The sequence below is a fragment of the Rhinatrema bivittatum genome, chromosome 8 (genome assembly GCF_901001135.1).
Source record: "Rhinatrema bivittatum chromosome 8, aRhiBiv1.1, whole genome shotgun sequence".
Taxonomy (NCBI): domain Eukaryota; kingdom Metazoa; phylum Chordata; class Amphibia; order Gymnophiona; family Rhinatrematidae; genus Rhinatrema; species Rhinatrema bivittatum.
The window spans coordinates 160477275-160492795 of NC_042622.1; the positions used below are offsets into that span (position 1 = coordinate 160477275).

Consider the following 15521-nt stretch of genomic DNA (forward strand, 5'->3'; position numbering starts at 1 on the left):
CTATTTTCCTCTCTTGTTCTCCCCCTATATTTATTCTCCTGCCCCCCCCCCCCCCCCCCCAATCTGGAGTGGTTAGAGCAGCAGGCTGTGAACCATGGCAGCCAGGATTCAAATCCTGCTGCCACTCCCTTTGACCCTGGATTGTAAATCCAGTGGGGACTGGGAAATACCTCTAGTACCTGAATGTAAGATGCCTCGAAGTGGTTGAAAATTGGAATATAATATTAAATACATCTCAGGACCTAAGAAACAGGATGCTGGGCTTGATGGACCCTTGGTCTGACCCCAGTATGGCAATTTCTTATGTTATGTTCCTTCCTCCCCCTTTTCTCCAATCCCAATCTTCCCCCTCTTCCATCCACAATCCTTCCTTTCTTCCACCTCCCCATCCCTAATGCTCCTGCCTTATCTCCATTCCTGATCCTCTTCTCATTCTGTTTCTTTATCCTCACTGTCCTCCCTTATCTCTCCTGCCTGAGATCCCTTCTTCATGTCCCCCTTCTGAGTTGCCCTCTTCCTATTCCCAGATCCCTTCTCCTCCATCCCTAATTATTAAAATCCCTTTTCCTTTAATAAAGAACCACATACATGGTCAGAAAATGGCACTGCTTATAAGTGATTTTCTGAAACATGAGCTTTCCGGGACACTTTCTCGGCTTGAAATGTAGTGCTAATCGTAATCACGCCGAAATCCGATAATACTTCCAACCAGAAACCTATTCCCTTCCTGGCACTAAATGCGGAGACGGGAGAATCCAAAACCGCTGCTGTTTGACTGTGTCTGAAGCTTCTCTAGATTGGGGAAGACAACTAGCGCGAGCCATCCTATTAGAATCCCGCATGACATCACTCGCCGCCCTAGTTACCAAGTCTCCTCCCACAGCTGCCGCGCCTGCACTCAGTTGTTGCCTGGGAGCGGTTGCCATAGAACTAAGTGATTGTCTGCTGCGTGCGCAGGCGGAAGTGCCCGGATCAAGGCCCCGCCATCTTTCTCTGGACAGAGAGAGAGCGAGAGAGAGAGGGAGTTTGAGGTGCTGATAGTCTGAGATACCATCAGTATCCATCCGCTTAGTAGAGTTCTCCACCCCTCAGCTACAAGCATGGAAGAGCGAGAGGATTTAGTATACCAGGCCAAGCTGGCCGAACAGGCTGAAAGATACGACGGTAAGCCAAGGACAGTGAATTAACCAGAACTCGCTGCAGAATGGAGAGACAAGACAAAATGGCGGAGTGTCTGCGATCTGAACTGAGGAGGAGGAGGAAGATAAGAAGGAAGGATTGGGAATTCTGAACGGCCTGGGAAGCTAGGGCATATGTACCTGAGGGCAGCCAGCTAGGCGGCGAGGAGCGTCACGGGGGTGTAGGGGCCGGAGTGATTGCTGGTGTCATGGGCGTACAACGGGAAGAGTGGAGGTTGTAAAATGGCGGCCGGGGAGGAGGGCAGTTTCTGGTGATGGGGCTAGGAATCTAGCCGAAGCTGCTGGTCCTTCCTGTAAGGGGCATTGGGGAAAACCTGGCTTAAGTGAGGCTGAGGTTGAGCGGAGGAAAGGGCTTTGGGCGTGTGGGGCTCGTATGTTGTGCTTTAGGTGCAGCCTGGAAGATGGCGGATTGGGTGGGGGAGCTGAGCTGGTCGGGCAGTCTTTTCTCGGGGGATGGGATGGGGCGTATCCCCGGTGCAGCTGCGGACGCTCGGAGTCGTCCTTGCCGAGAACTAGTGTATAGAGGAGGAAGCAGGTTAAGGGTCTGTGGTCCCTGGGGAGATACAGGGAAGGTCCTAGTGTAGTGGCTCATTCATTCTGTAGTGGAAGTGATGGGAACCCGCGGGCGGGCGAAGGGAGCAGCAGCAGCACCCAGGTTCATTCATTCATTCTCTGTCACGGAGCTGTTCTTTCCGGAGTTGGACTGTAATTCATTTTTGAAGGGGAATGATGGTAGCGTGTGGAGCAGGTGCTGAAAACCGAGAATTGTGTAACTTGAAATGGTAGTGTTAAACCGGAATTTTGCCAAACTAAACGCCTAGATGGCATCCCAGGCCGCTGTCTTCTGTGCTAGCCTTGGCAAAGGCGGAGGTCCCTTACATTTTTTTCTGAGATGCTCCATTTGTACGTAACACCCACTGCATAACGCGACCTGGGCCTGAAAACATATGAATGGTTAACGTTTTATAGCAGTAGGTAACTTCGGTCTTACTGCTATAAAACGTTCTGAATTTTCTGGATATCCACAGTGAATATTTGAGAGATTTGCATGCACTGCCTCCATTGTATGCAAAGCTTGTGAATATTCATTATGCATATCCTGAAAACGAGACTTTTGTGGACCAGAATTGTCTGCTCCTGTTTTCTAGCATTCTCAGATGCCTGGCAGAACCTATATACACAAAGAATAAAACTGCACAACTAATTTTTAGAGGGGGGGGGGGCGGCTTATTTACTAAGCTTTTTTCTCACAGACACTTAAAAAGCCTTAGTAAATCAGGCCTTTATTGCTAATATTGCCAGTTAAGGATACTCTTTTTTTTTTTTTTTCCAACTGAGTAAACCTGATCTTAAGAACGTAAGAATTGCTATTCTGTGTCAGACCAAGGTCCATGAGCCCAGCATTCTATCTCTGACAGTAGCAAATCCAGGTTACACATACTGGCAGATCCCATAAAGTAGTCTTGATTCTTCCTACTCCTAGAGATACTAATAACTTTCTTTAGTTGACCTGGCTAATAATAGTTCATGGACTTTTCCTCCAGGAGCTTATCCAAACCTCTTAAAACCCCACTAGGCTAGCTGCCTTGATCTTGTCCTCTGGCAACAGATTCCAAGCTTGACAGTGTGCTGAGTGAAAGTACTTTTTGCAATCTGTTTGGAATCTGCTGGTTTTTAGTTTTCATGGATTGTCCCCTTTTAACATGATTTGAAAAGGTAAACTGTCCTTTATTTACCTATTCTATCCCACTCATGATTTTATAAACTTCTATCATGTCCCCTCTGTTATCTCTTTTCCAAGCTGAAGAGCCTTAGCTTGCATAGCCTCTCATCATAGGAGAAATGTTCCATCTTTATCATGTTTTGACATCCTGCTCTGCAGCATTTCTAGTTCTGTTGCCTTCTTGTGATAGGATGAATAGAATTTCATACAATACACAAGATGCAGTAGCATCATAGGTTGATAGAATGGAAAATATATTGCCTCTGTATTCTCCATTCCTTTTTGGATCGTTTCTAACATTTATTTGCTTTTTGACCACCATTGCATACTGAGAAGAGAGTTTCAACATTTTGTCCACAAGGACTCCAAGGTTCTTTTCCTGGGTAGTGACTCCAATACACAACCCAGCATCGTATATTTGTAGTTGGAATTATTTTTCCCATGTGTATCACTTTGCACTTTCCCACATTAAATTAAATCTGCCATTTAGTTGCTCAATTTCCTAGTCTCACAAAGTCCTTCTGCAGTTTCTTTGTCTGCTTCTATTTTAACAACTTTGATTAATTTTGGTGTCATCTGCAAATTTGATCATCTCACTTGTTCCCTTTTCCAGATCAATTATGAATATGCCAAACAGCACAGGTCCCAGTATGGATGGGTACTCCCCTAATGACTTCTCTATTTGAAAAAATGACCATTTAGTCCTAATGTAAACCGGAGTGAAGGCCATCACCAATACTTCGGTATATAAAAGCCTATAAATAAATAATACCTTCTGTTTCCAGCCTTTTAACCAGTTAGCAAACCACAATAGAACACTGCCTCCTAATCCATTACTTTGTAATTTCATGAAAAATTTCTCATGGATGAATTTGTCAAATTCCTTCTGAAATCCAAATACTATATCAATTGGCTCATCTTTATCTACAGGTTTATTATTTATATCTTAAAAAAATTCTAAAAGATTAGTAAAACAAGACTTCTCCTTGCTAAATCATGTTGACTCTTTTCCATTAAGCCATGTCTGTCTATATGTGGACAGTGGCTTCTATCATTTTTGCCCAGCACAGGCATAGGCCTCACCTGTCTATTGTTTCCCTGATCAGCCCTGGAGCCCTTTCTAAAAATTGGTGTCACATTGGCCACCTTCAGTCTTCAGTGTATAAGATTTGAGTTTTAAACAACTAAAATGTAATGCTTGAAGGATAGGTGTCCTGATTAAGTGTGGCATGGAAAAGTCACTCCTGTCTATTTTACAAATTCAAGCCAGCATCTGAGCTTTGCTCTCAGCATTTCGCTGCAACAAGAGCCACCAGCTGTGGTTCTTAAATATGTAGGAGCTCCTTTGAGTACCCATGTAATCACGTATGCCTCTTCTTCCTAACTACAGCATACTCCCAGAGTGAGGTAATTAATAAGCAGCATGCAGGGCATTAATAGCTGGGCCTCGCTTTGTGCAGCACATCCATTTCACAAAGCACCTCCTTTTAACCCTCCTTTTGAGTCCTTGCAGCATCTATATTACCAGGCTGAGTGAGATGGGGAGCGTGTGGATGGAGTACCGGATGTGACTCATTCTGAGTATTGGGATCAGCAGAAGTGAAGAAGCTCTGGTTATCAAGGTTATTCATTGAATCATCTGCCGGCACCATACTGGTTTCTTCCCTTCTGCATTTGCATATAAAGGGAGCTGGTTCATTGTGATGAGTTTGTGTGTCTTTGCCCCTTCCTTCTCTGTTCTAAAATGTGGAAAATACTGATATAGCTTTCTGTGCTTTCCAAGCTACTTTTAGCCAAATAAATACTCTTTATGTCCGCATTGCCTGCCCTGTTGAGTCTGGTGTGCCATACAACATTTTTGTTAATGTAAGTGTGCTGTGGGATTGAAAAGCTTGGGAAACATGCCTAGAACGCTTTTCTTAAAAAAAAAAAAAAATCCTGTAGAGTAATAGTTATGGTCGCATACCATTACCTTAATTATGATCTGGCCAAAAATTAATACTGGCAAGGCCTTTGTGATTATAATATAAAAACAAGTGTCATACAGCTGGTTAGATGAGAAAACTGGGCAAAATGTTACATTGTGCATGTTTTGTTTTTTTTTAAACAAAGTATTATCTGTATTGGGCATGGAGAAAACTGGAATCCGTGTAGGTTGATGCCTTTTATTGGGCCAGCATAAAGTATTAAAAGATGTAGTGCATGAGCTTTTGAATATTACTTCCGATATGACCACATGAAAGCATTTATCATATCTAGTGAATAATATGGGATGTGAAGTTCATCGTAGAGGTCTTCAAGAGGTGTATAAGATTTGAGTAGCTGATGCTCAGTAGCTGGAGGTGCTAGAAATATTGAGAATATGGTATTTATGTTGCACTTTCTCAGGACTGCAAGTAGAAAGTGTTAGCCAATTTTGTAAGAGGTCCTTGCTGGAAATTTTGTGATGGTGAAGGGGAGGTATTTACTTGCTGTTGTGGCCTCTCTCTCACCTTAATATCCTCCCGTCGCTCTCAATTTTTGACCTCTCACAACCCATCTCTTTCCCCACTGCCTAAGGATTCCTTGGGCTTGCTAATGCATTTCTCTCTCCTCCCCCCCCCCCCCCCCCACCTGATCAGCAGGGAGAGAGTGATCTTAAACTGCTAGTGTATCTTCCTGGCTTTATGCCAACAGGCAGAGGAGATGCAGGTAAGCAAGCTCTTCCTTGCTGATGGAGGAAATCAGGCAGGCCTAGGGATCCTGTGGATGGTGAGAGGGAGTTTACTTAGGTAATAGCCACTGCTATTAATTGCAATCAGTAGCATGGGATGATCTTGGTGTTTGGGTACTTGGCAGGTTCTTGTGGCCTGATTTGGCCACTGTTGGAAACAGGATGCTGGGTTTGATGGACCCTTGGTCTGACCTAGCATGGCAATTTCTTATGTTTTTAGGTTTGGCAAGGAGGTCATGCAGTTGAGGGAAGAGAGGCCTGTATCCTAGACTGTTTTTCACTGATGAACTGGCCTTTCATGATTTGTCATAATTTTGCATGACTTATGAAATTGGGTCCCTAGTTAAGGGCTACTATGAATTTATGACTTCAGCGTTTTGGTTCATGGATTACAAACTGGCTAAAAGATGGGAAAGAGAGTAGGATTAAATGGATAATTTTCTCAGTGGAAGGGAGTGGGCAATGGAGTGCCTCAGGGATCTGTATTGGGACCCATACTTTTCAATATATTATAATGATCTGGAAAGAAATACGAGTGAGGTAATCAAATTTGCAGATGATGACAAAATTGTTCAGAGTAGTTAAATCACAAGCAGATTGTGATAAATTGCAGGAAGACTTTGTGAGACTAGAAAATTGGGCATTGAAATGGCAGATGAAATTTTAATGTGGACAAGTGCAAGGTGATGCATATAGGGAAAAATAACCCATGCAATAGTTACACAATGTTAGGTTCCATATTAGGAGCTACCACCCAAGAAAGAGATCTAGGTGTCATAGTGGATATCACATTGAAATCAACGGTTTAGTGTGCTGCGGCAGTCAAAAAAGCAAACAATTTTGGGAATTATTCGAAAGGGAATGGTGAATAAAACAGAAAAATGTCAATGCCTCTATCGCTCCATGGTGAGACCACACCTTGAATACTGTGTACAATGCTGGTCACTGCATCTCAAAAAAGATATAGTTGTGATGGAGAAGGTACAGAGAAGGGCGACCAAAATGATAAAGGGGATGGGACAGCTCCCCTATGAGGAAAGACTAAAGAGGTTAAGACTTTTCAACTTGGAGAAGAGGACTGCTGGGGGGGGGGGGTTTATGATAGAGGTGTTTAAAATCATGAGAGATCTACAACGGGTAAATGTGAATCGGTTTCTTTATTCTTTCAGATAATAGACTAGAGAGCACTCCATGAATTTAGCATGTGGCACATTTAAACTAATTGGAGAAAGTTCTTTTTCACTCAATGCACAATTAAACTCTGGAATTTGTTGCCAGAGGATGTGGTTAGTGCAGTTAGTATAGCTGTGTTTAAAAAGGATTGGATAAGTTGTTGGAGTAGAGGTCCATTACCAGCTATTAATTAAGTTGACTTAGAAAATAGCCACTGCTATTACTGGCATCAGTAGCATGGAATAGACTTAGTTTTTAGGTACTTGCCAGGTTTCTTATGGCCTGGATTGCCATGGCGATATTAAGTCGGAGGTCCAGAAGAGTAAAAAAAAGTTAAAAAAAAAATTTAAAATGGGCCGGCGGCTGTCGGGCCGAAAACCGGACGCTCAATTTTGCCGGCGTCCGGTTTCCGTGCCTGTGGCTGTCAGCGGGCTTGAGAACCGACGCCGGCAAAATGGAGCGTCAGCTGTCAAACCCGCTGACAACTGCCGCTCCAGGTCAGAAGGAGGCGCTTGGGACTTTACTAAATCAGCCTGTTAGTGTTTATCCTCCCATATCGTCGAGCAGTTGTTTTGGAAAGAATGCGGAATAGTAAGTTCTTGCAAATAGCCATGTAAGAACATTATTGGTGTTAGGTAGGTTAAAAAAAAATCTAATGCCAAAACATAAACAAATTGGAAGAGATCTGACTTCTTATTGTAAGGTTGATTATCAACAGTAGTTCAACACAAGAGCGAACACTGAAAAGAAAGCTTGGATATTTGGAGAATGATTTTTGTGGGTAATGAGTACAGACCTGTATATTCATGTACCTATAATTTTATTAATTTTTCTGTTCATTTTATCAATATTCGTATATTTACCCTCATCTTCATTGTTCAAGGATACAAGGCTATATTTTATCTTCTGTTTCTTTGCTGAAAGGCTTTTAAATTTTGGGATTTAAAATTCTCAGATTTTGCACATTCTGAATATTTATATTCCCTTTTCTGTTTTATCTTAAATACATTAAGTTCAGATGATATTGATGTGTGTCTGTGAATCATTTTATTCATTGTAATATGTTTCATTGTTGTGATCGGCCTTTTAACACATTTAACACAACTTGCCCAGCTCTTCTATGGTTAAACTGCAGACAGTGCGTGGTGAGGACATGTTTTTGGACAGGAGTCTCACAAATTTTGGGGCTCTGTGAACTATTTACAAAACTTAGTGGCATGACATGCAAGTGAGCGTGGGTGTTGGGATTTAGGATTAATTTTGTAAGAATCAAAATGGAAGATGACAGGGCCTGAAATAGCCTACTAGTGGGAAGTCAGCAATATAGCATAATTGGACATGCTTTTTGGGACAGAAAATGGAAGGTAGTGGTAGGAACAAGATTGAGTAATCAGATAAAAAAAAGTGAGTAGGAGGGAGCTGGTGGTATGTACTAAGGTATAGAATTTATATGGTAGAAAAATCAGAGAGGAAGAATCTCCAGCAGGGCAGACTGGTTGGCCCAGTTGGTCTTCATCTGCTATCCTTCGTTATGTCACTGTGTAGAATAGGCACTAAGAACGTTTTAGTATGAACCAACTTCAGTAGATTATATTTTTATATAAAATAATTATATAATTTTTACCAGAAATGTGGAAAGGGAATAGATTGGATCATATAGCAAGTCATGGTTGTCATGTATTATACCTTAACAGGAGAAATGGATAAGGCCAGTGTGGCGTGTTCAGCTGGTTCTGTTATCTAGAAATCCTTCCCGAAATAAGGCCTTTGAAATTGTTGCATTGTTGTGGCTGCATTAAAAGCAAAGTGCAAATATGTACACTAAGTTTGTCATAAAGGTCAAAGTTAATATATAATAGGTTTATAGATTTATTTAAAAATACTTATACCGCGCTCTCCAAGGTTTGGGGCGGTTTACAATAAATACAGACATAAAATCTAAAAATTAAAATAGAATGGGAATAAAATAAAATGAACATAAAGGGTTAATGTTCAGTTGGTGGTAAAACATACTTTAATGAAGTTTCTGTAGTCTTTTTTTCATTGTGTCTGCTTCATTGCTTTTCTAGCATTCCTTTTTGTGTACTCCTCAAATTTCATGCAGTAATATATTTGAGGCCTTGTTAATAATCATCTGTTTGCTTCTGTTAGTCTTGCCACACCAGAACAAGAGGGCTCTTAAATTTTGTTCACTGAGTTTACAGTGAGGGTATTCCAAAGCGCTGATGCCTTTAACAAAATTCATTAGTAAGTTTTGAAAATGGTTTATTTGGCTTACAACTATGAACTGCAGTGGTATTATTACATTAGGCCTCCATGAAAGGCAATGGGGTAATCTGTAAGGAGTGAGGTGAAGATGCTAAATAGCAGTGGTGCAAAAGTATCAGGCTTCCAAGAAGGCTGGGTTGATGTACCTTAATGTAATCCACTTTGAAGTGTCAGGAAAAAAACACATGCAGGTATAGAAAAGGTGTCAAGTTTAGGTATAAGACATGGGGAGGATTTGTTGGTGTTAGGTTACATATGGGAATTTATATGGGCATTTTCATAAAGTGGATAAATTCAACTGAGCAGATCGGATGGATTAATTTTGTCTCTTTCTGCTATCATATGTTAGCCTAATGCCCTGCTTTTATATATATCTCTATCATATACAAGTACAGAGTCAATATTCAAAATTGGCCAGCTTATCTCACTTTATATAAGCATATAGCCGAGCACTCAACTGGATAAGTCTAACCGGCAAAAGTTAACTTGTGCAGCTAAGTCCGAACATTGGCAGTTAGCCGCATAAACTATATAGCTAACTCGCTGTGCCCCGATCTGCCTATTGCACGCTCACAACTTATGCAGCTAACGTTTTAGCCATGTAAGGGACATATTCAGCTATGTGGCAGCTGTTGAAGATGGACGCATATTCAGTGGTCATTACTTGGCTGCATAAGTCCCGCATATTCAGCTAAATAGCGTTGAGCATAGCTTTGAATATTAACCTCAGATTTTAGGTAGGAGTGCCGTTCTCAGATGACAGCAGTGATTAAAGTTTTGAGTGCTGGTATGTGTTGCTGTTTCAGTAAAGCTGAAAAATAATTGATCTGTCCAGTTTTGTATGTATGTGCAAAACCCAATTCTGTTGTGTTTTAGTATGAAGTCAAGTGTCATATCCCTTCTGTAGTATTTTCTTTACATAAGATCTGGGGGGGGGGGGGGGGGGTGCTTAGACTTCCATTTAGCTTCCAGATGGACTTCTGTTGACTCATCTGCTGTTAGCTTTGGACTGTGAGGCTTTTCCAGAGACTGCATTATTAAAAGGACAGCAGCAGACCGAAGTACTGAAAAGTGATGTTAAGGAAAGTGTAGGCTGGAACAGGTTAAAATAACTGATAAATGTTACTAGAGATCCCTGGGCTGTCTGTACTGCATGTGTGATGACTTTTCTATTGCATGGTGTAGGACAAAAAAGCACTAGACTGCATCGAATCAAAGGGATAATCAGATCTTTGAGTTTGGCTGACAGTACTATTTATAATCAGGCCACTACAGATTTCTATTTTCATGATTGTGACCTTTCTACAATTGTTTATTGCATCAGAACAGTTGATGATGTTTCCAGGACCCTGTTCCTGGCCTGATAGTAACACATGCCTTTTCCATCTCTGAGCAACATTGTATTATATAATTTAGAGGCTATTGGACATTAAGGTCATCTTCATGGTCCCCTTTTAACTAATCTTTGACTGCAAAGGTTTTGGCAGACAAGAAATTAAAATACCCGAGATTTGAGGTTCTCATATTTTAGTGTTCATTTTAGAAAAATTTGCAAATGTCTCTCTAAAAACTAAAGGAAGGTGTCAAAAAATATGAAAAAAAAAACCAACAAAAACATCCAAATAGAAAAAATTGATAAAGGAGATAAAATGAGCTGGTCATATTCTTCTTTTGGGGTCCTTTTTATCTTTTACATTCATCTCCATGTTTCACTTTTCCTGCCATCGTATGTTAGTGTTCCCATTTACTGACCAATAGCTATATTTTAGCGCTATTGCAAGAGTGTTGTGTATGTAACTAATCTCCAATAAACAGTGCTTGTTGCACTCTTCTCCATTCTCCTTGGTCTCTCCTTTCTGTCATCTCTCAACTCCATTCTCCAAAGAGTAGCACTAATTAAACTGTTCCTCTCCTTTACAAAACAACCCCAAAAGCAACACATCTTTTGTGTACAGGTCAGCATACTGAGTTTGAGCCTGTGCACAGCACCAGCAATCCCTCCTCTTGTTCTCAAAGTAGTCGGAACAACAGAGGGTTTACTGCTTCCATACAACTTAAATTAATTCATTTTTTTTTTTTTTGGAGCACTGCTCTTTGGGAAATGGAGGGAGGTATTGCAGAGCTATACTGCTGGCCTGGGGGCAAAGGTAGGCAGAATGCACCTTAAAGGCTGCAGATACACTTCCTGGTTGTCTGGGGCAACCATTAAAGCATGTCATTTTGGAAAGAGGCTGCAGGAATCCTACAGTTCAGCAGTCTAAAATGAACCTTGTAGTTTGCTCTGTTTTTTTGTAAGAATGGATGAAGCAGGTGATAAGTACAGTACTTATCCCCTGGATTTTACAAACCAATGAATACTGGAGTCTGAGTGTCAGATTGTGTGACAAGCTAATTGGAGAGTTAGGGAGAGAGAAGTTCTTTCATAGCTTGAGGAAATGGGGTTATTCATGTAGACCAGGACTTCCCTAACTTGAATCTGGTGTTACCCTCATTTTAGTACTTAGTCACATGACTTTAGATAATCAAAACAAATTTACAGGGGGGGGGGGGTGATTCCTCCAACAATCTTTCTTACTCTCTTGGGTCCTTGGTGAGGCCTCATCTGGAGTACCATGTTCAGTTCTGGAGACTTTATCTCAAAGGAGATAGAGACAGGATGGAGGTTAGTCCAGAGAAGGGCAACCAAAATGTTGTGGGGGTTTGTTTTAAGGAGAATCTGAAAGATCTGCATGTGTGTACCCAGATACCTAAAATGTTTTAGTGATGCATGTTCCTCAAAACTTTTTCCGTAGGAAAGAAAACAAGTAGAATTAGGTGTCATGATCTGAAACTTTGGGGGGGGGGGGGGGGGACGACAACTCAGAACCTATGTCAGGAAATATTTCTTCGTGGAAAGGGTGGTGGATGCCTGGAATGCCCTTCCGGAAAAGGTGAAGACAAAAACAGTAAACTACCGTATTTTTCGCTCCATAAGACACGCTTTTTTTCCCCCCCCCAAAAGTGGGGGGGAAAATGTCTGTGCGTCTTATGGAGCGAATATTTAAAAAAAAACAACACAAAAAACTAACTAACAACCCTCCTGACCCCCTCCTGGTGGTCCTCCTAGTGGTCCAGCGGGGGTCCGTGAGCGATCTCCTGCACTCGGGCCGTCGGCTGCCAGTATTCAAAATGGCGCCGATAGCCTTTGCCCTTACTATGTCACAGGGGCTACCGGTACCATTGGTCGGCCCCTGTCACATGGTAGGAGCACAAGTTGCATTGGGGGGGATAACTAGTATGGAGCGGCAGCTATTATGCCTAACAGAAGGCATCGAGATTACTACCTGTAACCAGTTGGCTTACATAATGCAATTGCAGCATTGCTTTCTGCTTTGCTGGGGGGGGGGGGGGGGAGGGAAGGGGGTACTTAGATTTGGATGACAGAAAACACTGGGCACACATTTTTATGGTCCGGGGTACTGATGTGCAGAAATTGGGGAGGGAGTGCCAAATTGAGGGGCAAGGTACATTCAAGCAGCAGAATTATATGAAGTGTTGGGAAGGCTGGCACCCTGTAGAGATGTTGCTAGCAGTAGCTGTTTATGGGTTTGACAGTTGCTTTGTCTTGACTGTTAATGTTACTGTCCTTGACATGGGGCTTCGGAGTAACCTGCATGGAGTGGCAGTTGCTACAGTGGGAAGCTTGCTGGGTAGACTGGATGGACTACTTGGTCTTTTTCAGCTGTCATTATTATGTTACTATCAGGCTGATACAGTAAAGTTTGCGGGAGAGCGTGCGAGTGCCTGCTCTCCCGGCGCCACACAGGCCAGTGTCCTGTGCGCGCGATTCAGTGAAACCAAAATATTTAAATTAGGGCCGCGGTAAAAAGAGGTGCTAGGGACACTAGCGCGTCCCTAGTACCTCTTTTTGGACAGGAGCGGCGGCTATCAGCGGGTTTGACAGCCGACGCTCAATTTTGCTGGTGTCGGTTCTCGAGCCTGCTGACAGCCACGGGTTCGGAAACGGACGCTGGCAAAATTGAGCATCCGGTTTTCAACCCACGAGCCGTGGGCTGATTTTAAATTTTTATTTTTTTTATTTTTTACTTTTTTTAACTTTTGGGACCTCCGACTTAATATTGCCATGATATTAAGTCTGAGGGTGCACAGAAAAGCAGTTTTTACTGCTTTTCTGTGCACTTCCCCGGCGCCAGCCGAAATTAACGCCTACCTTTGGGTAGGCGCTAATTTCTTAAAGTAAAATGTTTGGCAATGACTAATAGGGCCATCAACATGCATTTGCATGTTGCGGGCACTATTAGTCTCGGGGGGGGGGGGGGGGGTGGGTGGGTTGGATGCGCGTTTGATGTGCTATAACCCCTTACTGAATAAGGGGTAAAGCTAGCGCGTCAAACGCGCGTCCAAATGCCAAATGTATCGGCCTGTATGTTTGTTCTTCTCTCACCACATTAGCTGATTCCCCTCTCTTAACCTCCACTCTCCAACTGATCTTTTCTCTTAAGACTCCCCCATCAGCTGATTGATCCCTCACTCCAAACCCTTCTTATATAAACCTCTTATCTGATCTTTTATCTTCTCCTTTCTGCATTCCTTTTCTCATATCTACCTTAGTTAATTCCCTTACCCCTAGTTCCTCTTACTTACTGCAGTCGCTCTTTCATTCCCCATATTTTCCTCTGTGGCCAGTCCTCCAGTCCTCTCCACGACACACCCCCCCTTTCCAGCTGATCTCCCCCCCCCCCCCCCCCCCCCCGCCCCCCCCCCCCCCCGCCAGCTAATACAGACCTCAGAACCCTTCTGCATGTGATCTCTCCAGTCAAACAACTAAAACATTTTCTTTGGGTCCCCAGCGAATGGTGGATGACAACTGGTGGGAAGGGAGAGCAGGCTGCTGATAGGGGCATTGCTTTTCTGTTAAGTAGATACAGTGGTGGGTGAGGGGAGAGGAGCTGTGGCAATCTCCACTGGCCCATACACACTCATTTCTTCCCTCCTTTCATGGTTGGTTCCAAGCCCAAAGTTGATTTGCAGGTAGCAGTGGCATTTGATCTGAAAATTAGTGGTGGATCCTGTGAGCCAGTGCAAACCCACAGGCCCTGCAGTGGGCCCCATTCCTCCTTGTGCAGGGTGATCTGTAACAAAAACTCATGCAAGGGCAGGGCCACTGCAACTCTTGTTGAGTGCATGAGGACCTAAGCTTGCTCTAGCGACTGCTGCTGGCTCCTAAAGAGAGCTACCATTTGAGGCACTTGTGACACCCAGCTGAAGGTTTTTGTGACCCCATTTGGGAAGCCCTGATAATCAATAAACACAGCACTAGCCATTTAGAAAGATGAAAATGGAGTATAATTTAAAGAAAACGGGTCCTCTTTCTGATACCATTACAGAAATATATGGAGATGTTCTGTTGCTCCATGAGTTACATCTATGCAGTGATATAAGTAGTATTACACTTAGTTACACCATAAAATATATATAAACAAAAGGACTGAACTTTTTGGGGTGAGGAGGGGAGGGTGATTAAAAGTAAATCTAAGGTTCAGTGGCATGGTTTTAGTTTATGCTTGTAGAACATTGGTTCATATCTGGAAAACTTTCAGAATTGGTGTTTAAATTTAGCTTCCTACAGTAAGTAAATACATAGTGCTCATTTAAAATAGTAATTTCAAATTCTCTGGTAATGTTCCAGTCTATCAGAAATCTGGGTGTTAGAAATGGGATACCGTATTGCAGTGTTACTACCATGGTTCTCATATGCCATAGTTTACAGTTTTGAACTTTAATATCCTAATTATCTGTAAGCAAAATAAACATTCCTTATTCCCTGCTAGACAGTCCATAAAGCTAGGGATTTCTCATTCCTCTGCTGGAGGACACAGGGCACGTCCCCTTGATGACATCACTCAGGGTCATAAAAGAGGGAGTGGTCATAGGCATTACAAGTAACTCAGCTGTCAGGCATTACACACCAAGAAAAAGAACAACAAAAGAAGAACTCTTAGACTTGGTGTGGCCCCGGCCTGGTTAAGACCATAAGGCCACTGGTGCAACTACCCTTCAGGATAACTTCCCCCAGCATGTTTGCCTCCCAGGTGTGCCCCACTGGTGGAGGTTCCTAGGCTAGGACCCTTGCTCCTATGGGACTCTGATACTCCCTAGGGAGTAGAGGGTCCAGAGACCTAGACAAAAAAGCAAAAGGGGGGGGGGGGGGATGAAGCTTTGAGTGCTTTCTTCTCACCATCCTCCCCCCCCCCCCCCCCCCCCCCCGATCCTCTTTCCTGCTCCTGGTCAGTGTTCCTGTCTGGCTTCCTCACCAGAGGTACAGTTTTACCAAAAATGAAAAAAGGAAAGGAAGTCGCCACAGGAAGAAAGGCAGGCAATGGCAAGTCACCCTTCAAGCCATCGAGTCTGCTTCTTTAAAGTTACTCGCATGGAAGTTTATTCC

The 15521-nt window shown here is 42.8% G+C and overlaps 1 protein-coding gene across 2 annotated transcripts in view; it reads left to right on the top strand.

The window, feature by feature from the left end:
* The first annotated feature begins 960 nt into the window (after positions 1-960).
* YWHAE (tyrosine 3-monooxygenase/tryptophan 5-monooxygenase activation protein epsilon) overlaps positions 961-15521 on the top strand; it is a 182376-nt gene continuing 167815 nt past the window's right edge. Inside the window, exon 1 of one of the 2 annotated variants that reach the window (XM_029611491.1) lies at positions 961-1164. In XM_029611491.1, the coding sequence (XP_029467351.1) occupies positions 1101-1164 (64 nt within the window). In that variant the 5' untranslated portion in view covers positions 961-1100. The remainder of the gene's footprint in view (positions 1165-15521) is intronic. The other variant, XM_029611490.1, reaches the window with a different exon arrangement.